General features: G+C 50.6%; 3 protein-coding genes and 4 non-coding genes across 9 annotated transcripts; 1 reads left to right on the forward strand and 6 right to left on the reverse strand.

Moving 5' to 3' along the window:
* Nucleotides 1-1,996: 1,996 nt before the first annotated feature.
* Nucleotides 1,997-10,363, forward strand: Acp4 (acid phosphatase 4). 2 transcript variants are annotated; one of them, XM_032893782.1, is made up of 12 exons: nt 1,997-2,190; nt 2,461-2,694; nt 5,183-5,287; nt 5,366-5,452; nt 6,217-6,363; nt 6,936-7,034; nt 7,111-7,206; nt 7,841-7,973; nt 8,057-8,139; nt 8,511-8,638; nt 8,727-8,905; nt 9,816-10,363. In XM_032893782.1, the coding sequence occupies exons 6-12, from the start codon at nt 6,951-6,953 to the stop codon at nt 10,223-10,225; spliced, it is 1,113 nt and encodes a 370-aa protein (XP_032749673.1). In that variant the 5' UTR covers nt 1,997-2,190; nt 2,461-2,694; nt 5,183-5,287; nt 5,366-5,452; nt 6,217-6,363; nt 6,936-6,950; the 3' UTR covers nt 10,226-10,363. The 2 variants fall into 2 exon arrangements, with proteins under 2 accessions (XP_032749673.1, XP_032749674.1); XM_032893783.1 differs by lacking the exons at nt 1,997-2,190; nt 2,461-2,694; nt 9,816-10,363 and adding exons at nt 4,903-5,105; nt 8,984-9,096.
* C2H19orf48 (chromosome 2 C19orf48 homolog) lies at nt 9,948-12,186 on the reverse strand. The gene is made up of 2 exons (XM_032893784.1): nt 11,928-12,186; nt 9,948-11,638 (listed from the first exon to the last, which is right to left on the reverse strand). Exons 1-2 carry the CDS (start codon nt 12,025-12,027, stop codon nt 10,725-10,727), a joined length of 1,014 nt encoding a protein of 337 aa, XP_032749675.1. The 5' UTR covers nt 12,028-12,186; the 3' UTR covers nt 9,948-10,724.
* On the reverse strand, nt 11,711-11,801 carry LOC116895084. Its single transcript, XR_004387251.1, has one exon. It is a non-coding gene; the product is annotated as a small nucleolar RNA SNORD88 (small nucleolar RNA).
* Nucleotides 12,043-12,132, reverse strand: LOC116895082. The gene has a single exon (XR_004387249.1). It is a non-coding gene; the product is annotated as a small nucleolar RNA SNORD88 (small nucleolar RNA).
* A 159-nt stretch (nt 12,187-12,345) lies between the features above and the next one.
* LOC116895079 lies at nt 12,346-12,435 on the reverse strand. The gene has a single exon (XR_004387248.1). It is a non-coding gene; the product is annotated as a small nucleolar RNA SNORD88 (small nucleolar RNA).
* Nucleotides 12,436-14,421: 1,986 nt separating this feature from the next.
* Nucleotides 14,422-14,512, reverse strand: LOC116895083. Its single transcript, XR_004387250.1, has one exon. It is a non-coding gene; the product is annotated as a small nucleolar RNA SNORD88 (small nucleolar RNA).
* A 4,646-nt stretch (nt 14,513-19,158) lies between these two features.
* On the reverse strand, nt 19,159-25,512 carry LOC116894350. 2 transcript variants are annotated; one of them, XM_032896048.1, is made up of 5 exons: nt 24,800-25,512; nt 24,191-24,459; nt 22,932-23,078; nt 19,501-19,632; nt 19,159-19,226 (listed from the first exon to the last, which is right to left on the reverse strand). In XM_032896048.1, the coding sequence occupies exons 1-5, from the start codon at nt 25,510-25,512 to the stop codon at nt 19,159-19,161; spliced, it is 1,329 nt and encodes a 442-aa protein (XP_032751939.1). The 2 variants fall into 2 exon arrangements, with proteins under 2 accessions (XP_032751939.1, XP_032751940.1); XM_032896049.1 differs by lacking the exon at nt 19,501-19,632.
* Nucleotides 25,513-25,906: the final 394 nt, after the last annotated feature.

Below are 25,906 nucleotides of genomic sequence, written 5' to 3' on the forward strand. Positions count from 1 at the left end.
TGGAGGACTCGCAAAACTGAGGTTGCAAAGCCACCTCAGGCCTTTTGGAGTGTGTGGGGGCACGGAAGGTGAAAAGCCATTGGGGTGTGGCTGCTCAACGTTTTTTTTTTTTTTTTTTTTTTTTTTTTTAGTTACAGGGGCTAAGGATACAGCCTGGTGGGGGCCCTGTGGGCAAGGAGGTGCAGGGAGAGGCCAAGAACTTACAGGAAGGGGTGGAGGTTTGGGAAAATACCTGGGAGAGAGCTCAGGCAGGAGGCTCAGTCTCCTGCAAGTCAATCCCCTGTTGCCAATTAGAATCTGGGAAAATAGTCTGACATCGCCACCTTGCGGCTATTTCTGGTTTTGCGCACAAGGAATCCTTGCATTGGAGGACAAAGGATGCTGTTACTGGCTCTCATCAAGAGAGAGCACGACCGCTAGTTCTGCTTGATCTCAATTTGCTTGTAACCCACTAAAATTGCACGGATCTGAACTACAAGGATTTGCGAATATGTTCGTGATTGGAAATTTCTAGTCCTTGTCCAGAAGACCCAGAGCATACAAATGAACTTTCTTGGGCAGGTGTGTCTGTCCCTCAGGGCACTCACTCCCTTGGGAAGTTTGGAGGAGGCAGGAAGGTGATGGAGTGCGCTGCTAACAGATTCCCTCTATTTGGGGTTCTGGACACTTCTATCAGATAGGGATTTGATGGCAGGTGATAAACGGTTCAATAGGAGTTTGCTAAGACAAGAGAGAAAAAAAAGGAAGAAATATTAGCATTTCTTAAGATAACCAGGAAAGGAATTACATCCACTTAGACTCTCCACATACAGTCACAACATCTGCCCACACCGTTGATCTCTGGCAATCCTTAGTGTGGCCTTCCTTTAAACAGATTTGCACCTTTGCTGGGAAGGAGTGCTCAGAGAGACAAGCCTGAAGTCCTGAGCAAGCTGTTTAGCGCCAGATGGAGAATCGAACCCTGGAAATTCTTCTCTGTGCCCTGGCACTCACAGCTGAAATGCCCCTTAAATACTCATGTGACCTAAAGGTTCCTACTTATTCTTCAAGAGCCACTCCTCCCTCAGACCCAGAGGTTCAGACTCCAGCATTTCTCCCTCAGACACAGGACTCCAAGCCCAATTCTCCACCCAAAGACTCAGAGGTCCAGGGCCCAGCCTCCTCCCACAGACTTGGAGGTCCAGGGCCCAGCCTCCTCCCACAGATTTTGAGATTCAGGGCCCAGCCTCCTTTCTCAGACTCAGATGTTCAGGGCCCAGCCTCTTCCCTCAGACTCAGAGGCCCAGGGCCCAGTTTCTCACAGATTTGGAGCAACAGGTCCCAAGTCTCCTCCCTCAGATCTAGGGGCCAGGTCTCTACTTTTCACCTGCCTGCTGAGATCCATGGTTGTGTGGACCTATGAGGAACAGGGTTGTAGGGAGCAGAGCTTAGGGAGCAGGAAGCCTTGGTCTGGTGCTGTTACATTTATTGGATCTTAGAGGCCAGAGCAATGGCAGAGCAGGCGGGAGCCAAGCTGGTGGACTGGGGAGCCATGCCTTCTTACTGCTGAGCCTAGAGCAGAGATAGAGGTGTGATGTAGACACATGGCAATTCAGTACAGAAAAAGCTTCAGGGCCAAATGAAGAGAGACAAGAGAGACAGACCCCTCCTACACCCACCTCCCCCTCACCTTGTTGAAGAAGTAGATGGAGGCTAGGATGGTGAACACGGCCATGGCCAAGGTCACATTCTGGGGGAGGAGGTCAGGAGTCAGCTCCCTCCCCTCCCTATTCCCACCCCTGCCCCAGTCCCTTCACCTGTCCTCACTTCCTGCAAGTTCATAGCCATGGGTCCTAGCCACACAGCACTTGACCTGCCTCCCTCAGACCTCTGGGTCCAACAGGAAAGAGTCTCCAAGAATGGGAGGGGGTTGTCGGGGAGACCAGAATGGTGACCATGGTGACCAGGGAAGGGCATTTTGGGTAGAAGAGACATTGGAACTGGGGATTGGGAGGAAGGGGATGTAGGTGTGTAGTGTCACACATGGGACCTAAATCCAGCATCAAGACTTATGAGATTGAAGAGTCCAGACCTGGATCTCCACACTGGGTCCCGTTTTCTTCCCTAGAGTGTGCTGGGGAGCCATGGGAGAGTTGTGAGCTGGGAAGGAACAGATAGCCTCTGGTATCTTGAGGCAGGAGAATGACTGAGGTATGAAGAAGGGGTCCAATGGCACAGGCAAAATGGCATGCTTGTGTCTGCCAGATGCAAGGGTGGGAATGACAGTTGGGACTTAGACTAGAATTTGGTCCCCAGCTTGCGAAAATGGCAGAATGTGCACCCTGGTGTGAAGCATGGTGGCAGTGGCAGCTTCTGACCTCTGGACCACAGGGACAGCCAGGCACTTTGACTCTGACCACCCAGTGTTCTTGTAGGTTCCGAATTCTTTCCTCTGTATACCTTTCCTCTTATAACTTTCAGGTTATTAGAGGTGCAGCAGAGAGGGGAGATACACACGTGTGTGTGGAACTGCCTTCATCCCCCACTAATTGCTACCAGCTGTGCACAGAGGGATGCACCACTGGAGGAGCCCAGTTCTTTGCAGTGTCCTCAGGCTGGAGACTCAGGGGACATACATGGTGAGAAAGCCTCTTGCGGTGATGCCTGTGTGGGCTTGAACCCCAGCTCTGACGGCTGTCAGTGGAATGACCTTCAGTGAGTCACAAAGATGTCTTTGCCATTTTTTTTTTTTAATGTAAAGAAAACATATCCCCCAGGAAAGGAGCTAGGGCAGGGCTCAGTGGGTGTATACTTACCTTTTAAGCACAAGGACCTGAGTTTGATTCCCTAGCATGCCTATAAAAAGCCAGGCATGGTGCTTGTGCCTCGGCACTAGGACGTAGAGACTGGAAGATCCCGGGGTTTGTTGGCCAAATGAGTGAACTCCAGGTTGAGTGAGAATGATCAGAATAAGTGAAAAGCAATAAAACAAGACATTTGACATTGACCTCTGACCTCTCCACACGGAGAACTTCTGTTTGTGGTGCAGGTGTTTCTCCAGTCCAGGGTGGGAAGACGGCTCAAGAGGTTCACAAAACTCAAGACATTTTTCCAGATTCACCCGATATAGAAGAAGTAGGTGGTTGCTGGAGAGAGGGCTCTTTTTTAAAAAAGACTTATTAATTTATTATGTATACAGCATTCTGTCTGCATGTATGCCTGCCGGTGAGAAGAGGGCACCAGATCTCGTGGTTATCTTGCTAGATGGTTGTGAGCCACCATGTGGATGCTAGAAATTCAACTCAGGACCTCTGGAAGAGCAGCCAGTGCTCTTAACCTCTGAGCCATCTCTCCAGCACCCAAGACAGAATTCTTAAGTGGAGCTGCCTTTGAGGTGCACAGAGGACCCCCAGTGACACATCTGTCGTCCTCGCACCATCTGTCTAGGACATTCCAGTGTGGGTGCAGCAGCTGCTTTTGAGTCACAAACCTGTGAGTGACCCCAGTAAATGAACTGGTTCACCATGCTGGACATGGAGTAATTTCTTGGGTCAGCGACGCTGCTGTCCTTTCGGGACTGGAATTCAAAGTCACCAGTTCCAGAGGATCCAACGCCTTCTTCTGGCCTCCACAGATACTTCATGCACATACATAAAAACACATAAAATAAAAATAAATAAGTCACGGCTGGATGTAGTGAAGCCCACCTTTAATCCCAGCCCTTGCGTGGCAGAGATCTGTGAGTTTGAGGACAGCCTGTCTACATAGTGAGTTCTAGGACAGCTAGGGCTACATGGTGAGATCTTGTCTTAAACCACCACTTCAAAAAAAAAAAATCTCAAAAAGTAAACAGCTAGATTCCCTCTAAGTTGAGCCCTCCCAACTCTTGACCCATAAGGCCCATGAGCAATGACTGTCTTAAGATACTCAGTTTGGGGCTAGGGAGGTGGCACATTGTTTTTTTTTTTTGTTTTTGTTTTTGTTTTTTTTTCCTTTTTTTCGGAGCTGGAGACCGAACCCAGGGCCTTGCGCTTGCTAGGCAAGCTCTCTACCACTGAGCTAAATCCCCAACCCCTGAGGTGGCACATTGTTATGTTTGCCCCACAAGCAAGTTGGGGACCGAGATCAGCTCCCCAACACCCATATGACAGATCTTGGCATGGCAGCTTGTAATTGCAGTCTTAGAGCTTGTTGAGGTTAAGACAGGAGGATTCCTGGAGCTTGGTCTATTCTGAATCAGCAAGCTCTAAGTTAAGTGAGAGACCCTGTCTCAAAAGATAAGGTGGAGAGTGTTTGCAAAAGACACCGGCATGTGGCTTCAATACATGTGCACTCCTGCACACACATGAACACACACACAAATCACTGAATTTTAGGGTCACTTGTTATGTGGTCATCAACACAACTTCCTAACAGCTCCTCTCTGCAAATGGGTTATCTTAAGTGCTTAATATACTTTGAGCTCGTCTGATCTGTTTTGTGAGATGAAGGCACACAGAGGTACAGCAACTTGCTTAACACGATACATCTTGTAATGGTGAGAGCATTGAACCTGGTCTGTCTGACTTCTGGTGTGGGTATTTTGCTACAGGGCCCTGTTGGCTTTAACCAGGTGTATATATATGGTGTGGAAAGAAAATGAAATCTTCAAGAAGTCCAAGGAGGCCTCAGAGAATCCTGACACTTTAGGAAAGGCAGGAAACATGGGAAGCCTAGGGGTTAGGGGATGTCTGTAACTACCTCTCAGCTTTGCCATTTCCTAGGTGTTTCCTCAGGCAAGTCAGTAATCCTGTCGTGTCTCAGTTTCCCTGTCAGCACAGTATAGGTGCTGGTAGCCAAATGGACATCTCCTGGGGGGTCTGTGAAGATGAACTGTGTTAATCCCAGGTCTCCTCAGTGCTGGGGAGCGTGCTGGGGCCTGCAGGGTATGCAGGGGGCTGAGTCTGAGGCTAATGAGCAGGTGAGGCCACAGCACAGACGGAGGCTGAGCTCAGCGTCTGCTCTCTGTGGAAATGGCTGAGCCCGGGTCTCAAGGCCACACCGTCGGACCCTTGCTGCTGCTGCTGCTGCTGTTGCTGCTGCCGCCCCAGGCCCTGCCGGAGGGGCCCCTGCTATTTGTGGCTCTGGTGCGAAGCCCCCCACCCCACCTGACCCACCTTCTACCTTCTAGGCCAACCCTGACCTGCCTCTCCAACATCCCCAGGTGTTCCGACATGGCGACCGGGCTCCACTGGCCTCCTACCCCACAGATCCACACAAGGAAGCTGCCTCCACCTTGTGGCCTCGAGGTTTGGGCCAACTGACTAAGGTGAGGAGGGAGAGGGGGGTGAGGAAGAGGGGTAGGGGACAGGAGATGAGGGTCTGCTGAGGCCCCCTCTGTCCCCAGGAGGGCATCCGCCAGCAGCTGGAACTGGGCCGATTTCTGAGGAGGCGTTACAAGGCCTTCCTGAGCCCTGAGTACAGGCGCGAAGAGGTACTTTGTTGACCTTTGAACCCAGAGCCCCCTTTGGTCTTCACCTCTTGTCTTTGATCTCCATCTACTTGACCTGCACCCCCGTAGGCTTCTAAGTCAGTAGGGAATCCACATTGACCTCTGACCTTCTCTCACAGTCCTCTGACCTTCTATCACAGCCTTAACCACTCACCTGACCTCACTCAACCTCTGTCTTGATTTCCAACCACTCCAGCCTGACCTTCTGACCTTCAAACCTGGTTCTGTCTTTGATCCTTGCTTTGCCCACCTGATATTTCTCGGGGTGGGGTTTCTCAGTAAGAACCTGGACCCGCACATGCTTGGCAAGCCCTCCATCACTGAGCACCACCCCTGTTTCCAACCTCCAACCTTTGCTGTCTACCACCATCATTCCCACCTTCCTTTTCTGTCTTCTTACTTCCTTTGCCCCCTGACTCCTCTGAGGACTGGTACTGAATTTTAGCTCTATGTCATTCAGTTCCCACCCTCTACATCTTGACCTGTTAGCCCCAACCCCCTTATTCTGATCTCAGCAGACCCCTGCAATCCAACACATCACTCAACTCTGACCTTTGATCCCAACTTCCAAAGATGAAAATTAGACTCATGAACTCTGAGTTTTGACCCTCAGTGGCTGTCCTTTGATTCCCCCCCTCTTCCTGACCTTTAACCTTACCTACCCCAAACTAAATCTGAAGCTTTTGATTTGGGACCCTGCTGACCCTTGGCCTGTCCACCTGCTCTGCTGCCCTCATTCGCCCCAGGTGTACATCCGCAGCACAGACTTTGACCGGACATTGGAGAGTGCACAGGCCAACCTGGCTGGGCTCTTCCCCGAGGCTGCCCCTGGAAGTCCTGAGGCTGACTGGAAGCCCATTCCAGTGCACACAGTGCCTGTGTCTGAGGACAAGGTCAGGGGGCTTGATCTGGTGGGAGAGACAGAAGAGTCTTGAGTTCAACATCATTGTCATTCAGGGAAACTTAGTGAGACTTTCTTGAAATGAAAAAAAAAATTTAGCAAGAGGACAGGGATGTAGTTTAGGGGTAGACACCCTCAGCTTAGACTCCTCTAGTGAGGAGGGGATGGGAGTATGGCTCAGTAGTAAACTACCCACCTAGAATTCCCTAGTGAGGAGCTGGGGGTGTGGTTTAGAGGTAGAGGGATTGCCTAGCCTGTCCAAGGTTCTGGGTTCTATAACTAGCACCACACATATAAAAAAGGATATAGATAAAGCTCAATATTGAGCTGGAGAGGGGCAGGGGCAGCTCCAAGCTGAGTGGATCTATTTCTGGAGGCCCAGAACAGCTGAGATCTGCAAGGTTATCCCTGGCAGAGCTGGTCAGAGTGGGAGCTGCTACCCCTGCCCAGTACAGCTGGATACAGGGGACACTGGGTGAGGCAAGGGCCAGAGACCCTGGCCCCAAGGCCACCTGTGAGACCCCAGACTTGCTGCTGTCTTCCCTGAGCCTCAGTTTCCCCCAGTTGCTGAGGTTCCCCATGCGCAGCTGCCCTCGATACCATGAGCTGTTGCGGGAGTCCACAGAGGCAGCTGACTACCAGGAGGCCCTGGAGGGCTGGACAGTGAGTGCTGGTGTGGGCTGGTGGGGCTGGGTGCCAGGCAAGGATTGGTAGGGTTCATCCAGTTGTCTCCACTCAGGACTTCCTGACCCGCCTGGGCAACTTCACTGGGCTGTCCCTGGTTGGAGAGCCACTCCGCAGAGCATGGAAAGTTCTGGATACCTTGATCTGTCAGGTGAGTCCTCTTCTCACCTCTCCCAGCTGCGCATTTCAAATCTGCACTTGTCCTAGCTGTTTTATCAGGCCATGTGATTTAGCCCTGTGTGCCCTGGTTCCCCCACCTGTATGGTTGGGGATAGTGACAGGCTGGTAGGATGGTGGCATAGCATACATATATATATATCCCCTTTCCTGGTACCATTTCATTGGATCTTTCTAGAAAACCGAATGTCAGATTCCAAGGCATCTCTGGTCCCAAAGGGCTTGGTAAGGACTCTGGTCTGGTACTTGCTCTGGCTCATACTGTGGTGAGCTGATCTTTGAGGGGTTTGAATGAGGGCCAGGGTTTGGAGGGTTGGCCATTAGTAAGACACAAGCATGAGGAATTTGGATCACTAGTACATACATGAAAAAAGCTGGACCTTGACAGGATCCTGGGGTTCAGTGGCCAGCCAACTTGGCCCACTTGGTGAGTTCTAGGCCAATGAGGCTCTCACAAACTAGGTGGGCCAGGCTTGAGGAACATCTGCAGAGAACATCTAACCTAGGTGTACGTACACACATGTGTACACACACACACACCACACACACACACCCCAAATGGGGGTGACTGACGATTCACTCCTGAGGCCCTCTCTCTCCTCCCCCAGCGTGCCCATGGTCTTGCTCTTCCCTCCTGGGCCTCCCCAGATGTCTTGAGGACTCTGTCACAGATTTCCGCTCTGGATATCAGGGCACATGTGGGCCCACCCCGAGCAGCAGAAAAGGCCCAGCTGACAGGGGGTAAGGTGTGAGATCTGTGGTTTTAGGGGAGCTGTTTTTCAGGTGAGGAGGGGGCATCTAAATACTTTCTTCCTGTCCCTCAGGGATTCTGCTGGATGCCATCCTCAGCAACTTCTCGCGGGCTCAGCGCCTGGGGCTGCCCCTCAAGATGGTCATGTATTCAGCTGTGAGTCCTTGGGAAGGGCAGGCATTGCTACATGAGGGACAGGCTGTGGTGGAGGTGGTCAGACTATGGTGCCTATGTAATCTCAGTCCACTGCCTTGGCTCACCCTTATCTCCTACAGTCCTTAGATTGTATCATTAGACACACAGTAAAGATGAGGGAGGGGTCATAGGAGCAAGACCTTAGCAACCCCTGCAAGGGTTGACTGTTGAATAGAACTGCCCAGTCCCAATTTGTATGCCTGAACAATCATTATAGAATGTCTATGGTGTAGATGGGAGTGGTCTGGGGTCACTTCTAACTGGAGACAATCTAGGTGCTACAAACACTCTGGGGTCCTGATCTAGCCTCTATTCCTGGACATTCTCTTCAGCATGACAGCACCCTGCTGGCCCTCCAGGGGGCTCTGGGCCTCTACGATGGGAACACCCCACCTTATGCTGCCTGCATGGCCTTTGAATTCCGGGGGAGCTCCAGGGAACCTGAGGAGGAAGATGGAGAGTGAGGATGGGTGATGGCTTGGCATTGGGTGGGATGGGCTCTTCTTAGGATGGGGAGCGAGTGATGCTACTGTCCTTTCCACCACCAGGAATGTCACTGTCTCTCTCATCTACCGCAATGACACCTCTCGCCCACCCCTGCCACTCAGGGTCCCTGGGTGCCCAGCTCCCTGTCCACTTGGGCGCTTCCAGCAGCTGACTGCTCCAGCCCGGCCTCCAGCTCACGGGGCCCCCTGCCATGGTTCTTATGAGCCTGCCAGCCCCCCAGGTGACAGCCCTCTACGCAGGGGTGGGAGTGGGGAGTTCCCAAGGCCTGGGATTCACAACCCCCATGTTCTTCCTGCAGCCACGGTGCCCCTGCTGGCCGGAGCTGTGGCTGTGCTGGCTGTGCTAAGCCTTGGGCTTGGCCTTCTGGCCTGGAGGCCCAGCTGCCTGCGGGCCCTGGGAGGGGTTGTGTGAGGGAGGGGAGGGAAGAGACACAAAAGTGCCCCGAGCTGACACTGGATCCCAACACGTGTGCTCACCTGCTACTCTGGCTTGTCACTTACTATGCTCATGCGCGTGTGGGGATGATGGCTGGGTGGACCCCAAGCATTATGCTAGCTTGGACACTGCAATCAGGTGCTGTACATACAGGTGTCAGGGCTCACAATAAGCCTGTGTGCAGGTGGGAACCTGTAGCCTGAGAGCACACAGGACTGAACTGCCTTAAGCAACTCTACCCTGGCATTACTTCCTACTGGTAGCAGAGCAGATGGAGGTAGGGGCTCTCCCAGGGCACCAAGGTAACCAGTACCTTCTGTAAGCTCCACTACCTCAAGCCCTCCCTGAAGTAGAGGGATTAACCCCTGCTGACCAGCAGCCACCATGCCATTGCCATCACCCGGAGCCCCATGCCCATTGTCTTGTGTCCACATTATTCTCCAGAGCCCCCAGCCAACACTGGGAAAGCCAATAGGTGATCCCTGTCTTGAGAGGTTTCCTATCTGGGGGAGGTACATCAAAACCTGAGATCCCAAGGAAGCAAAGGGGCATACCTTGGAATCCTAGGACAGCCTCAACCAGAAGGTCTGATTCACAAGAACCAAAGCAAACTCGAATCAAATGCAGGCTGAGGTAGGGGATGAGGCCAGCCAGTGGCTATGACTGGCCCCTACCAGCCCACCTTTCCTCACCAGACCGCTGGAGTATCCTCTGGAAACAGGCCAAAGGTGGGCAAGTGCGCCTGTGCCTCACCTGCCCTGGACCCAGCTCATCACCCAGATTCTACCCACGCCGGAACCGAATCAAACAGCACACCCCACAGAGGGCAATGATCCAGCCATTTAATAGGAACTCACGAAGGCAAAAGTTCCAGGGCTGCCCACCTCACCCCTCCACTAAATCCAGATCTACATTGGCCAGGGGCCATCTGTGCAGCCAGGGAGACCAGACCCAGCTGGAAGGTGCTTCAAGAGGGAAGGGTATGGTTAAAAGAAAATGGGGACAGGGTCCCCAAAGCAAAGTCTTTACAAAAGGGGGTTCTCCTCCCCACAAAAAAGTGTCACATAAGCTCAAAATAAAATATAAAGTAAAAATGCTGCATTAGAAAAGTTTGCAATGTTAAGCCTTTACAATAGGAGACTGGCCCTCAAGTGTCAAACATCCAGTATAAGTCCATGGAAGTGCGGCCTATACCTAAAATCTATGTAAGTGTTGCATTGAAAAAGTAAAAAATTCAAGATGGCCTGTATGTAGTGCTTTGGGGCCCATGTGGAGGCAGAGGGGTGGGGACCCTGAAGTGGCCACACATCTTAGCATTGCGTTAAGCTCCAACTCAAGGGGATTAAGTCCAGGGCCATAAGCACCCTAGAATCACAGCCAATGGCCACCTGTAGCTCACTTTCCACATGGACTGTGTGGCTAGGAACATGCACACTCCTCTTTGGGGCCACTGAGTTTGGCCTTAAGTGCTGTAGGGATGGGAATGTGGGGAAGGTGCTTGCCAAGCTGCTTCCTAGTGACCTGGGTTACAGGCAGCCTCTTTGCAATTCATTTCCCCACCTTCAACCCTGGGGTGCAGGTGTCCTCTTGATGTCAGTCCAGGACTAGTCATGACGCACTGGCTGCTCTTCCCCACAGGCCTGGTCAGAGTAAGGGGGTGGTGGGGGCTGCTCCTCGGTTAGCCCATAGTTGGGGTGACCACGACTGCGCTTGGCTTCTTTGATGTACAGTTCCAGGAGTACCTTGGTAGGCTGCCTGTCTACTTGTTCCCTGGGTACACCATGGCTGAGCAGCCAGCCTAGGAGGTCCTTGCGAGTTGGGTTGGGCCCCAACATGAGCTTGGTGCGGCCTGGATGGCTCTGGCGCCAGAGCAGGCCCACATCAGCAATAGTCTGGATCTCCATCACAGCCTCCAATACTGTCATGCCACGCACCAGCAGGCTGACCAGTGAAAGCCGTAGCTCAGAGGGTGCTGCTGTTAGCAGGCGCCGCTGCAGGCCTTGAGTGAAAGCCACATCCTCTGGGGCCAGGTCCACAGGCCCTTCTGGGTCAAGGTAGATCCATTCAATCATGCCCAGCTCACGAACCAGTTGGATGCCTTCCTCCATAGTGGTCCAGGGCCTGAAAGGTAGCTCAGTGGCCTCAAAATGCAGGGAGGATTCCCAGCGCTGACGCCAGGCCTGCAGTAGCCAGCTCAGTAGAGTCTGGCAGCCAGCCCCCCGTAGGGCTTTGCAGCGGTAGTTAAAGATGGCATCATTGGTGAGGTCACCCAGTAGCCCCAGCTCCCCAGAATTCAGGGACAGGGCAGGGCCTCCCTGGTCATACACCCGCAGGATCCAGGTGACCATCAGCTCATTGGGATTCTGCTTGAAACGCCTTGAGATAGCCAACAGCTCCGTGTATGTGTAGTAGCGGTCCCCCCGGCCTATCTGGGTGGGCACCAGCACTCTCTCCGCCATGGCCCTCACAGTCTCAAGGTAAGATAGCAACACAGCTAGAAGCAATGCTGTTGCAGAGGCTGCAAAAAGACATAGGGCATGCTGGTAGGTGATAAAGGGCTACACTCCCACCCAGCATCCCTCTAGAATGGAAACCCCTCAGACTCCAGGATGTCAAAGGTCCTGGAGGCACAACACGTCACCATGGTGGTCAGAGCCCAGTGCTATACATCATGGGGGTTCCCAAGAACGGTATGACAAGATGCCTCATAGCAACCTGGTCCAGCCTTCTTCACCCACTGTTTTGTGTAAACCAAGTTCATGTGATCAGCACTAGACCCCTACTCCAGATAGTCCTCCTGCTCTTACCTGAAGGGAAGTAGACTGTCTGCAGAAACCACCTGTAGGCAGGAAGGAGAGGGGACAGAGGTTGACAAGGGACAGGAAGACCACAGCACCCCCTATTCATTCTTCCTTGTAGTTAGGACCCCTCAGACCCACAGGTGTCAAAGGTCCTGGGTAGCTCCATGTCCTCAGGGTGATCAGAGCCCAGTGCTGAACATCACAGGGGTCCCCAAGCATACACACTGACAGCAGAGTCTTAAACAGCTTTGTAATAGAAGTATCAACACCATTACCCTACTTTAGGTAGCCCTTCTGCTTACCTGGAGGGAAGCCTGGTTGTTTGAAGGAACCGCCTCTTGTCTGTTGGCAGGAGGGAGAGGGGAGAGGCTGATGAGACTCATGAAGACGACACAGCTCCTCCATCCACTCCCTTTTGTAGCCAGGACCCCTCAGACCCCAGGGTGTCAAAGGTCCCTGGGGGCACCATGTCCTCAGAATGGTCAGAGCCCAGTGCTGAACATCACAGGGGTCCTGGTAATATTAATATCCTCTCTTTCTCAGGCCTTGGGGCCACTTGAAGTCTTAAGGGGGACAGTGTATCCCAGTGCTCAGAAATCCAGTCAAGAAAATGGCTGAGACTTGGTTTCAGAGAACCCAGGCCCCTTAGAGGTCTGTAATAGTTCACTGTTTACTTGCTTGAGACAGTCTATGTGGGCAAAGTTGGCCTTTATATTCCCAAGATGCCTCTACCTCCCCAGGTAGCTTCTGATACATTCTACCACACCCCACATCTTACTCACTTATTTTTCTATGTAGCCCAGGCTGGACATGAACTCACGATTCTTCCGCCTTAGCCACCTGGAATATTGGGATTATAGGAAGTTACCAATTATCCCTCAACTGCCACGCTGACCTGCATGCTGTAGACTGAGGCTGCTTTGTCCTTGGGAATGTGGGGCAAACGAGACAGAGGCTGGTCCTGGTCTCATGGCTCAGCCCTATGACTGTTGGGAATTCCCAGAATGTAGTGAATATGTCCCTAAATGGCTTCTACCTTTCTTCCAGGCCTGTCTCCCCCTAAACCAACTCTGAAACCTGCCCGACTCTGAGGCGAGTACCACTGTTCCACCCTGCAACTTGGGGAAGCAATGACTTTGCATTTTGCAGAAGAAATGACACCTGCCTAAGGCCTCAGTGGGATGTGGTGAACTCATTTCCCTCAAATATCCCGCCCTCTCCTCCACCTAAGAGTCTTGTTATATATATGTATGTGTGTACGTATGTATGTGTAGTACAAGCTGGCCTTGAACCCTATAATTGCTGGTTCAATAAATACAAGTTATAGAAAGTAACTGAAAAGGAAAGTACACTATTCTGCTTATGCTCACAATTATTCAGCAGCCATAAGCCTCCATATTTTGTGCAGAAATGAGCTGTCTAAAGATGTAACCACATAATAATGAAAAATTCAGCCCTAGCAACACTCACCCCATTTCAGGTTCTTGTAAAACCCACAAAACCAGTGGTTGTGGGGTGGGCAACAGGTAATTTTCTCTCCTGCCTGTTCCACTCTGAGGACACAGCCGACAGGCACCAGGCCTTCCTCTCCAGCTCTCAGTATCTTCTCAGTTCCTATCTTTGCCCAGTCTGCAGAGGCTCCATGTGTCCAGCACTGTGCAGGACACTTTGGTACCAGTCCAAGGCCAGTGTGGTCAACAGCAGAGCCATTGTTTTCCCTGTTCCCAACACCCGAGAAACAAGGATATTCTCCTAGAGCTGAGAACTTGTTCTTTTTCAGATAACGCACATTCCTGTCTTCTGATAAAGCCTGTTATTTCAATAATGGCACCTATGTAAATTCAAGGTTCTTTTTTTTTGGAGCTGGGGACTGAACCCAGGGCCTTGCGCTTTCTAGGCAAGCGCTCTACCACTGAGCTAAATCCCCAACCCCAAATTCAAGGTTCTTAAAGAAAAAAAAAATCATTTTTATTTATAAATTATTTACTAGGACCTAAGCGAAGCTCAAAGGCACATTGTCTTCAGTCTACAAATCCAGTGGGTAGGCGATAATGCTGACATTTTGCTCCCTCTACTGGGTTTGAAAATTTGGTCTTTTCTGCATCTTACCTAGTCCTTACCCTTAGAAGGCAGAAAATACTGCCACCCTCTCTTTGAATTTAGGTGATGTGTCTGTTCCATTAACCACCCAGGTTTATTGAGGTGGCTAACTGACCAGTATGGAGTTATGAACAGTAGGTCTGGGATCTTTATCAACCACCTGACTGGTTCCATTTAATATATAATACCCTATACTTGCTGGCTCATTAAATCCAACTTACAGAAAGTAACTGAAAAGGAAGGTACCATATTTTAGCCATGGGTAGATTAAAAAGGTTCTCACCACAGTAAGAAGATGATGGATGACTTCTTGGCTTCAAGATACACCTGTAATACAGAAAGGACTTGGTGAGGGTTTTGTGTGGAGACAGCCCAAAGGTGTAGAGAACATCAAATTTAGAGGTCCTCAGACCTCCAGGTGTCAAAGGTCCTGGAGGGGCACTGTGTCCTCAAGGATGTTTGGAGCCCAGTGCTAAACATCATTGGATCCTCAGGCCTTCTGCAATGTCAGGGCTACTTGCCATCAGGATGGTGGTCAAGCTAACACAATATAAACGATTAATAAACAGAAAATTCACTAGATGCTCCAACTTCCCCAGCCCAATGGGTCCATAGTCTCCTGTCTTGGCTGTAATTGCTAGTAACCTTGAAAAAACAAAGCCCGAAAAGACACAAATCCTGAGGAACCTGGTGGGAGAACTAAGGAGGTTGTTCTACTGAGCAAAATACAAACAAGCAAAACCCTGCTAAGATATAACTGACATAAACAAGGCCCAGTGACTTATTCAGCCAGATTTGAACCACCCTGTGAAAGCCGTCTGGGAGATGACTTAGCAAGGAACACAAAGAGAACAGTAGGATCCCAGGAGGAAAGTCTAATCAGGGATGATAACAGCACTGACTAGTAGGCAGAAAAAGATTGGTTTAGAGGCGAATGTGTGGTTATTTTGGGTGAAATAAGTAATTTACTTGAGTAGCTGGGACGTCATGTTTGTACCATTAGGCCCAACCACAAAACCATTAGGTATCCTGTAGACATTGTATTAGTATTCTTGCAGGTGAACAAAGGCCTGGTTTCCTTTCTCCTCGTCTACTCCTACCTGCTGCTCCGAAGCAATCCAGTCCTCCACGTGCACTCACATCCGCCTTGGTAACTCCGTATCGTGTATCTGCCCCTACACCCCATCCTCCTCCAGCCCTCATGTGTTCTAGGTTGCACAAAAATGCCAAAATCCCACACGGGGGAGGGGCAGTGGTAGAGATTTCCTACGGAGAGAACCTGCAGGTAGCACGGGGCTGTCATTGGGAGGAAAAATTCGATGTCACACACCCCCCTCCCTTGACACCTAAAAACGGGAAGATGGCGGACAAGACTCGCGACGTGAGCAGCAGAAATGGCGTAGCCCGGCTAAGGCAAGACAAAGGAAGGCCCGTCCCAGCATCCCAAGCTCCACAAACCTGGCGAAAGGCATCGTCCCAAAAGTACCCGCATCCGCCCCTTCAGGGAACACCCTGGTTCCAACCCGAGAGCGCCCGCGGCCCCAAGCAGCGCCCTTGAGCCCGTCCACGCGACAGGTACACCCGTGACCAGGCCATGGATACCTCGGGACACGAGATTCCCAGGGCGCACAGGAGCACCACTGACTGGAAGGCGCCGAAGCCAACCTCGAGAAAACTCACCAGTAAAGACCTCACCTCACACGTAATCGCCACAGGCGCGCGCCAGAGCCGCGTGTCCCACTTTATAGCGCGCGCCGCCTGTCAGTCCCTCCCACCGCGCCCGCAAGGTGCCGCCTCCAGCGGCTCTTAGGCCCCGCCCTGAGGCAGCCTACACCTACGCCTGAGCCGGGAATTCCGCCTTCTTGGTGGCAGAAAGAACAAACGTCTGTTGCCGCTAGAACATTCCTGGCCAGGTGATAAGGTATGTTGTTTCCGAAAAGGATGAAAAGAATGAAGGACATATCTGAAAGGGTCTTCCGTTACTCTCGTCAGGCACCACTTAGACAGCTCCCGAGGAGAGGCGGGACGAGAAAGGTCCCCTGGGATGAGGGTGGGGCCAGAACCGGAAGCTCCCGGACTAGCCAGCGCGTCAGTGGAGTTAGTCTGTGCTGCAGGGGCTGGGTTATGCTTAAAGGGCCTACCCAGCAGCAGTCGCAGCTGCCACGCGGGAGGCAGAACCAGCACAGACTGGCAGGCTTTTAGGGGAGCATGGATGTGGTGTTGTTAGAGGACTGTGTTCTGTGATGGGCGGAACGCGGGAATTCCCTGTGCCTGAGAGAGGGTAGCTTGGTTCTGGACCCCTGGGTGTGAGGGAGGGTGGATGGTGTCTGAATCCTTGGGTATGAGGGAGCGGGGCTGGAGGGCTGTGTCTGAATCTGGAAGCTGCGAAATGGACTGGTGGGTCCGAGGAAGGAGGCGGAGGTCTGGACTCCTAGGTCTTGGGGATAAGGGTCAGAGTTCTGAATTCTTGGGACGAGCTGGAGGTGGATCCTCAACCACAAAATTAATAGAACATTAAAAAAAATTAAGTTTGTATTTTGTACCAGTTCTCTTTTTCTTCATTTTGTCCTCCAAATAGTCTTTCCATGTAATACTCTTTAAGCTATGGAGTCCTTAATGTGACCTGAGTATTCTTTGTTTAGCTGGCCTTCTGCTCTTTAGGGCTCTTTCTCATTCCGTTGAGGAGTTTGGCCTTGGAACGGAGTGGTCTGAAGTAAAGGGAAAGTTTCTTCTCTTAGGAATGTAAATGAGTTTCTATTATTGCTGCTGGCTCACACCTGAGGGAAGGCAATGGTTTCGTCAGGGCCCCCAGTGACATCCCTCATTTTCCTCCCCCACTTGTAGCCTTCCACATATCTATAGAACCTACTGAGCCCTTCTTTGCCACAGGACTCTTAGCATGTTTCATTCTCTCTGCATTTGAAGCTTCCCTCTTCCCATTTTAGCAAAGAATCCCCAGACTCCACTTCACCAAGCCCCCTCTTTCTAGTCCTAACTCCCTTACCGAATTTTTGTTTTGCTTCTTGATACACGGCCTGTCTGCCTCTGTGCTTGACTTCCATTACCACACTGATGGTTAACATGGGCAACTTGACCAAATCTAGTATCTCCTAGGAAACAAGCCTTGGAGCGGACCTTGTGGACAGTTCTCTAGGTTAGGCTGGCTCGTGTCCAGCATTAAGCCAGACATGGTTGCGCCCACCTGCAGTGCCAGCAAGAGGTTGAGAACTTAGGTTCCATCTTGGCTACATAGCGAGTACCAGACCAGCCTGAAATACATGAGAGCACATCTAAATTTTTCTCCTTTGAAAATAAAGTGTACTTATTTTAGATTTATATGTATGAGTGTGTGTGCCCGATACCTTCAGAGGTCAGAAGGGAGTGTTGAAACTGGAGCTATGGGCTGTTGGGAACAGCCATGTGAGTTTGGGTAATCAAGCCCTGGTTCTCTGCAAAACCAAGTGCTCTTAATAGCTGAGCCACCAATCCAGATGCCCCCCCCCTTTAAAAAAAAAAACAACTATGCAGTTCTTTTTTTCAAATTTATTTTATTTTAATTTGTGTGAGTGGTGCATGTTGGGAGGGGCATATATGCATATGTATGAATGCCGTACCTGCGGAGGCTGGAAGGACAGAGCTGGAGTTACAGGCAGTTGTGAAGCACCTAACACGGAAGCTAGGAACTGCACTAAGTCTTCTGGGAAAGCAAGCAAGCACTTTTCAATCACTAAACCATCTGTCTTAGTTAGGGCTTCATGGCTGTGAAGAGACACCAGGGCCAAGGCAACTCTTATAAAGGAAAACATTTAGTTGGGACTGGCTTACAGTTCAGTGGTTTAGTCCAGTGTCATCATGGTGGGAAGCATGGCAGTGTGCAGATAGACATGGTGCTGGAGGAGCCGAGAGTTCTACGTCTTGATTCACAGGTGGCAGAAGGAGCTTGTGTTCAGAGACCTCGAAACCTGCCCCAAAGTGACGCACTTCCTCCAACAATGTCACACCTACGCCCACAAGGCCACCCTCCTAATAGCACCACTCCCATGGGCCAAGCATTCAAACATATGAGTCTATGGGGGCCAAACCACCCCACCATCTCTCCAGTCCTTTGATCATGCAGTTCTTGGGTGTGAACTTTGTAGATAATGTTATGTGGTGATATCAAAAGGTTGCGTCTGTGTAGTATATCATTGCCTCTACAGACAAGGAAACTGAGTCCTACATGGGCCAACCTTGCAGTGAGTCATGGAGCTAGTGGACTTGGACAGAACTGGGATTTTTACCTGGGTTTTAACCCTTCCCCACTTATCAGAGCATTCTTGGCCCCACACTTCCCTCCCAAAGCCTTACACTTGTCTTGTGGGCCTTTGGGAAATAGAGAAGGGGGTTGTGGGGGTGGGACTGCAGGAAAGGATGGGAGGGGAGTTGAGGATGTGAGCAGGATTTCCTCAGAGAAGGTGAGATCTTGATTATAAGACTAAAGGTTGGAGCTGGGGATGCATGCCTTTAATCCTAGTGTTCAGGAGGCAGAGGCAGGCCCATCTCTGTGAGTTCTGGTTAGCCTGGTCAACATAGTGAGACCCTGTCTCAAAAACAAAAAACCACAACAGGAATCAAAAGAAAGCTGAAGTCAACTGTTCAACAACCATGAAGCACCTTGTGGCCAGGTGGTAGTGGCTCACACCTTTAATCTCTGGCACTCTGGAGGCAGAGGCAAGGAGATCTCAATAAGTTTGAGGCCAGCCTTGTCTACAGAGCAAGATCTGGGACAGCCATGGCTACACAGAGAAACCCTGTCTTGAAAAACCAACCCCCATAAAACCCACCAAAATGAAACAAAACAAAGACCTACCATTTGTTTGCCAAGGACCCTTACCCCAGTGTTTTCTGACCTTTAATGTTTTACCCTTGAGTCTCTTCTCTATCCCTCTACTTAGGAGGATAAGGATGGACAGAGTAGGGGATAAGGGAATTTGGCAGTTCAACATACAGAGCCATGTCAAGAAGATATTTTTTTGTAAAATATAAATTAGTCTTCTGGGTTGAAGGGAGTCGGAAGTTACATAACTTGAGTATAGGGATGGATTGTTTGGCAGTTGACAGTCTAAGCAGACCATCAGTGTTAGTTCATAGTCAGGTCTTAAGACCATATGGCCTGGAGTGACAGGATAGACCAGAAGTTGATGTAGTTCAGATAGGAGAAGAGACCTGAGAGGGAAAAGAGGGCAGAGAACACAGAGGTTAGTAGGCTAGCCTCACCTTGTACCCCACGCTGTCCTAACCCAGCCACTGCCCCATCCTTAAACCCCAAATCAACTTCACCCTGTTTGTCCCCAACCTACCCCAGGCCTACAAGAATCCCTAGCCCTGACTCCAAGCCCAGTCCCACCCTCCCTGGCCCTGTGTGAAACCCTACCCTGCCTCCCAACAATCCCCACAACACCGTCTGCACCACTGAGGCCACACCAGAGCCCAGCCAGACCAGTCATTAAGAAGAAGAAGACATTGATCCAGGCAAGGTAGAAACTGCTCCCCAGTGTGTAGGTCATGCCTTCCTGTAGGAACTTTCGGGCTTGCATCAGGTAGAACAGGACCCCCAAAATGATGTTGATCCCTGTGTAGCACAGAACAGGTGTGACATCCCCCTCCCCGCACCTCCTGACCCCAGGTTAGTCACAGGCTGTGGCTTTCTCACTGTGGTGCTGGTTTCTTTAAACTCCCTATGCAGCTAAGGATGGCCTTGAACTCTTCCTGTCTCAGCCGCGCATCCCCGTGCTCAGTGTATTCTGTTTGGGGATGGAACCCAGGGCTTTGTGCACACTACACAAGTGCTCTATCAGCAGAGCTACCTCTCCAGGCCTCTTTTCTCTTCCTGCAACTTCTTTCCTCTGTTTCTCTCCATTTTCCTTCCTTCCATTCTCCCTCCCTCCTTCACTTCTTACCTTTCTTTTGGTTGTTGTTATTTGGAGATAAGATCTTGCTTCCTTTATAGCCCAGGCTAGCTACTGGACTCATTGTGTAGTACAGGCTGACCTTGAACTTGCTCTAACTTCCCAAGTGGCAGCATGTGTAAGCACGCTGCCTCTAATGTCTTTGATCTCCAGATCTTAAACCTCCACCCTCGGACTCCTGACAGTACCCTGATGTGAGATATTGGAAGGTTTTGGGGCTCAAAAACCAGGCCCCTTACCCTGCCTTTGTCCCTTACCTCACAGCAGTCTCTTGTGTGTCTGAGCCTCAGTATTTTCATCTCTATTTTGGTCATTACCACCAGCTTATCTTTGAGGGCCATCATGAGGGGGTGTGGTCATTGGTATGCACATAACCAGAGAGAATCTCAGAGAGAGAGAGAATTCAATAATTTTGGGTAATTTGAATTAACAAGAATTGAAGATAATTTGTGAAAAGGGGGAAAAAGAAACTCTTACTCACATTGGACATAATAGAATTATCTGACTGAAAATGTGTCATTGTAAACTAAGGCATTTTCTATTAATTGTGGCTTATAGTGAAACAATTATACTTAAAATTTATTTTATTTTTTAATTACATGTGTGTGTGTGGTGGTGGTGGGGGGGTTGGTGTGCACAACTGCTTGCAGTGCGCATAGAGCCCAGAGGAGGGCAGTAGCTCTCCCTAGAGCTGGATTCACACAGAGCTGTGAGCTGCGATGTGGGTGCTGGAAATATTAAGTACTCCACTCTTCTTCAGAGCAATATGTGCTCTTTACCTCCAGTTGTCTTTCCAGTCTCAACAATTATCTTCAGACAATTAGGAGTGTGCTGCCTTCAATCCCAGCAGCAGAGAGGCAGAAGCAAGGCAGTGGTTGGGATTTCTGGACAGTATGGGTTGCAAAGTAAGACTTGGTCTCAGAAACAGACACAGTGATAATATAGCAAGAGCTACAAGATAAAGCAGACACCAGCCAGTGACCAGCAGACAGGAGCTATATGCTCTCTGTTGTCAGCACTGTTCACTGTTGTCAGCACTGCTCTGTTGTCAGCACTGCTGTCTGTTGTCAGCACTGCTCTCTGTTGTCAGCACTGCTCTCAGCACTGCTCTCTGTTGTCAGCACTGCTCTCTGTTGTCAGCACTGCTCTGTTGTCAGCACTGCTGTCTGTTGTCAGCACTGCTGTCTGTTGTCAGCACTGCTGTCTGTTGTCAGCACTGCTGTCTGTTGTCAGCACTGCTGTCTGTTGTCAGCACTGCTGTCTGTTGTCAGCACTGCTGTCTGTTGTCAGCACTGCTCTCTGTTGTCAGCACTGCTGTCTGTTCTCAGCACTGCTGTTCTTCTACAAAAATGTTTTGTGACACAACTCGAAGTTGTGGTCAATTACTATCCAGAACAGGAGGACAACATCACTTTTTACCTAATTAAAATGCCCTCGACCTCTCCCAGTCTGGGTATGTGTTTGGACATGAGATGCTCTAATCAGCATGTCAGTTTTGAATTACTTGGGAGAGGCTGGGAGATTATCACAGTGAGTATTATTTATCAAAGTAGCATGAAGTGCTGGCCCCTCTTTTCTCAGTTATCCTCACACTCCAGCTTCCTGAATGCTGGGATTTCAGATCTGTGCCACCATTCATGACTTCTTTGAAGAGAGACCACATAGACATCATTTACGCGTGCCCAGAGACTTAGGCTTGTCACTATCCTGCGTGCTTCAGATGGACCTTAGAAACTTGTCTGGAGGTTTTAGCAGGGGATTTCCAGTTATTTTTATGATCTTAACCAAAGAACTGCCCTTCTCTGCTGGCTAAGGGGGGGACACACATAGAGTGGTGAGGGAGGAAGTGGATGCTTGTCTAGCTAGTCAGATTAGTCGAACCAACCATGGGACTCAGAGTGGTGACAGAAATAACAGAGCTAACATTTTGTAAGTGAACACTCACTACATTTTCACATGGCAGAAAATATCATCTCCACTGGCCTGTGATGTGGCTCAGTTGGTAGAGTGCTTGCCTAGCATGCGTACATCCCTGGGTTCCATGCCCAGCACCACATAAACATGGCATGCCAGCCCACACCTATTATCTCAATGTAGGACATACTGGACATAGTTGGCTGCATATATACGAAGATCAAGGTCAGCCTCAGCTACACAAGACCCAATCTTTTTTTTTTTTTTCTTTTTTTCGGAGCTGGGGACCGAACCCAGGGCCTTGCACTTGCTAGGCAAGCGCTCTACCACTGAGCTAAATCCCCAACCCCACAAGACCCAATCTTGAAAAAAAAAAAAAAGAAAAATGAAAAGTTCGATTCAAGAGATGAGGAAAGTGTACTTGGAGAGATGAAGCAGCTTGAAGGACACTCTTTGGAAGGTGGGCTAACGCTCCACATGGAGCTGTGTATAGAGGTTGGGGTCCAGGAAGTGCTGGCAATGAGAATTGGCAGAAGGTGTCCTTGGGTTTTGGTTGAAGAAGAGGATGGAGTTGGAAATTGCTTAGGACGAGTTTCAGAGGGAAGTTCCCAGCTGGGAGATTGGAGTGTGGACTGAGAAGGAGGTGAAACTATGGTTGGACTTGGACTGAGGATGAGGTTGAACCTCTTAGAAGGACACGGTCGGGTTGACCTTGAGACAGTCATGGAGAGTAACGGGGCTTGAGGCCAAGTTGAGTGTTGAGATTTGTGAAGAGGCTGAGAAGGATAAGGAGGGTGGTTTGGGAAAAGGTGTATTGAGGATGAGGTGGGGCTAGACCAGGTATCAGGGAGAAGGACTTGGGGTTTAGATTTGCTGGCAACGAGATGGGAGCTAAGACAGTGAGACTGTTTTCAGGGCCGGAGGCGTCATGATGGCTGGAGATTTGTAAGGAGGTAGTGCCGGGGCTGAGGTGAAGATGAAGCTGGGATAGAGGGGATGGGGTTGGCCTTTGTCATGGGCACCCATGGAAAGCATCGTAGTAGCATACCTGTCATGAGGCTGCAAATGAAGAGAGAGAAGTCCATCAAGGGCAGGTTGGTGCTAGGGAAGAATATAGTGCTGACGAGACCCATGCACACGCAGAAACTCATGACACCGGAGATGAGGAGGCAGGCCCAGGCCATATCCAGCAAATCTGGAAAAATAGGAGAATCAAGAACACCAGGACTGTGCTGAAGAGATGGTTTAGCAGTTAAGTGTGCTCGCTGCTTTTCTGGAGGATTGAGTTCAGTTCCTGTCACCTTCACTGGTGGCTTACGATCACCTGTAACACCGGTTTGAGGGAATATGATGCCTTCTTTGGCTCCTGTGAGGACCTGCACTAATGTACATAACACACACACACACACACACACACACACACACACACACAGATGCATAAATAAAAACTTTAAAATGGATGCTCGTGGTGGTGCATGCCTCTAACCCCAGCCAGCTCTTGGGAAGCAGAAGAAGGCAGATCTCTGTGAGTTTGAGACCAGTTTGGTCTACATATTGATGACCTGTCTCCAATAAATACATCCTTAAGAATTAAGATGGGAAAATGGGGAAGTGCCTGACATCAACGTCTGGCTTCCACCCATGTACCATGAACATTTACACACACACAGGCACACACACACACACACACACACACACACACACGCACAGGCACAGGCACAGGCGTGCGTGTGCACACAGGCACACGCAGACACACACAGGCACACACAGGCACACACATACTATTGGAGGCCAGAGGAGGGCATCAGATTACCTGGGAGTGGAGTTACAGGTGGTTGTAAGCCTTGTAGGGCACCGGGGATAGTTAGAGAGCCAGAAAAATGAAACCTGTGCTTTGCTGAAACAGATGCTGATCACTGAAGGGGAAATAAACCCTTCCCTCCCAAACTTGCTTTAGTCACAGTGTTTTATCATAGCAATCGAATCCCCTACTCAGATAGTTCCTGAAGGATCAAACCCGAGGTCGTCTTCTGGCCTCCACACATGCAAGCTCATACAGATGCACTCACATCTGCACACGGATGCGTGTCCACACAAACCAGCGCTGAGCTGCTCTAAAACAGTGGGCACTGCATGCGTCAGATCTGGCATGTGAGGTTCCATCTTTGGTCAGTGACATCAGGCTCTTGGGCATGAAGACATTGTGTGGGTATCAGAGTCACCAAAGGGGGAGAGCTGCTCTTGAAGCTCTCTGGGACAAAGAGGAGACCCGAGTCTCTGGAGGGATGAGGGCGGGGCCAACCTTACAAGCATTCTTGTCGTATTCATTCATGCAGGAGATGTCAGGGCAGCGCATGAAGAAGATGGTGTCGATGGGGATGGCTTTGGGGCCAGCGGGGTCCCCTGGGGGCGTTAGAGGCACTTGGAAGTGGATCCAGGGTCTCCACAGGGCGATGAGGCTGAGAATCACCATGCCGGCCACAGCCAGCACCAGGCTGAGGTGTCTAGTGATCTTCTTGGCCTCGAGCAGCAGCCTCCAGCCTATGGGAAGCAGTGTCCAGCATTTGCTCTGAACCCTGTGACAGATCACGCGACTGGCATCAGCAGGAAGCCCATCTGCCCTGTCCAGTCACCCCACAGTTCTTCAAACCCCACCCGGGAAGATAGGCTTGGTGGCATGTGCCTTTGACTCTCAGCACGAAGACAGAAGCAGGAGGATCTCTGAGCTCAAGGCCAGCTTGGTCTACGTAGAGAGGAGACCCCAAGACCCCATTTCATCAAAACGAAACACCAGACATTATGTTTCCACCCAGGTATTCCTCTACCCAACACCACACCCCCCAGTTTCAAATGCAGCTGTAGGACTCCAGGCTTGAATATGCACACCCCCGCCCCCCATGTCCCTCCTGTACTCACCTGCTAGAGTTTATTGTAGTAGAAATGCTGGACAGTCTTGAGGAGCTGTGACTGGACTCAGAGTCCTCTGTGAATTCTTTCAAGTTGTCCTTGGAGTCCCAGAGAAAGGCTTCCAAACTTCTGATGCTGGCCTCTGGGCTCTGGGTTATGGACGGGGGAACATCCACACTGGGGCGAATTTGTTTTCTGTTGAGGCCATATGCCTGGGTCATGGAGGAGTGACTTTCAGGGTCGATTTGTAAGTTTGAGGTTTCTTCCTGGGCACAGGACAGGGTATGAGAGCTTAGGATGCCCAGTCGGCGATTCGGGTAAAGGGAAGAAGTCTCTCTGGAACTGAGCCAGCGATTGTAGGCCACAGATTGTATGTCTTTGGCGATGGACTGGAAACCCTGAGGAGGGTTCTCTTGAGTACTTAACCTTCGAGGGAGAATGGTGGATGGGGATGGACTCTGTGTACTGATCCTGCGAGGGAGAAAGATAGATGCTGGTGGTTCCTGGATGCTAACCCTTCGGCTAGGTGTGGGTGTGTATGATTCCATGCCACTGAATTTGCGAGTGTAGATGATGGGCATAGGTGCCAGCATGTCAGTTTGCTGACCTTGGGTGGCATCTTGGCAGCTCGAGGTCACTTTCAGAGAGTCTTGGGATTCATCTTGCCTGCCGAAGGGAGCTGCTGTTTCTTTGCTCTGGCGGCCAGAGGGGTTCTGGTCCATGTTGAAGAGCAGGATGGGGCTAGTCTCTGAATGTACTCAATTCGCATCTGCCTCTGCTTCCAGGCATGCCCATGGCCTCCTGGATACCTGTCAGTCTGACTCTAAGGCTGTGTGTCCCTCTGTCTGTGGCTCCAGCTCTCTGTCTCTCTATCCCCAGACAGCACTCAGGGATTTGGGCTAGGTAGCAGCTGGGGGTGGGGCGGGTTCTATGACAGTTGGAGGGGTTCCAAGAGGCTGAGGTTGGCCATGGCCTCAGACTGCACCATAAGCCTTTGTGAGTGACCCTGCTGTTAGGGCTGGGCTAATGGGACTGGACAGAGTATGGATTGGGTAGGACAGGGTGCTGCCGTGATAATGAAGGTCTGATCTAGGCCTGACTAGGATCAGGGTGAGG

The sequence above is a fragment of the Rattus rattus genome, chromosome 2 (assembly GCF_011064425.1).
Source record: "Rattus rattus isolate New Zealand chromosome 2, Rrattus_CSIRO_v1, whole genome shotgun sequence".
NCBI lineage: Eukaryota > Metazoa > Chordata > Mammalia > Rodentia > Muridae > Rattus > Rattus rattus.

Coding starts and splice junctions, on each gene's coding strand:
- Acp4 (XM_032893783.1), top strand. CDS start 4,992: ATGGCTGAGCCCGGGTCTCAAGGCCACACCGTCGGACCCTTGCTGCTG. Junction 7,974..8,056: donor AAAGGCCCAGCTGACAGGGG/GTAAGGTGTGAG, acceptor CCTGTCCCTCAG/GGATTCTGCTGGATGCCATC. Junction 8,906..8,983: donor TGAGCCTGCCAGCCCCCCAG/GTGACAGCCCTC, acceptor TTCTTCCTGCAG/CCACGGTGCCCCTGCTGGCC.
- C2H19orf48 (XM_032893784.1), bottom strand. CDS start 12,027: ATGAATAGGGGGTGCTGTGGTCTTCCTGTCCCTTGTCAACCTCTGTCC. Junction 11,639..11,927: donor GACAGTCTACTTCCCTTCAG/GTAAGAGCAGGA, acceptor GTCTTTTTGCAG/CCTCTGCAACAGCATTGCTT.
- LOC116894350 (XM_032896048.1), bottom strand. CDS start 25,512: ATGGACCAGAACCCCTCTGGCCGCCAGAGCAAAGAAACAGCAGCTCCC. Junction 24,460..24,799: donor ACTACAATAAACTCTAGCAG/GTGAGTACAGGA, acceptor GATCTGTCACAG/GGTTCAGAGCAAATGCTGGA. Junction 23,079..24,190: donor TGAATACGACAAGAATGCTT/GTAAGGTTGGCC, acceptor CTATTTTTCCAG/ATTTGCTGGATATGGCCTGG.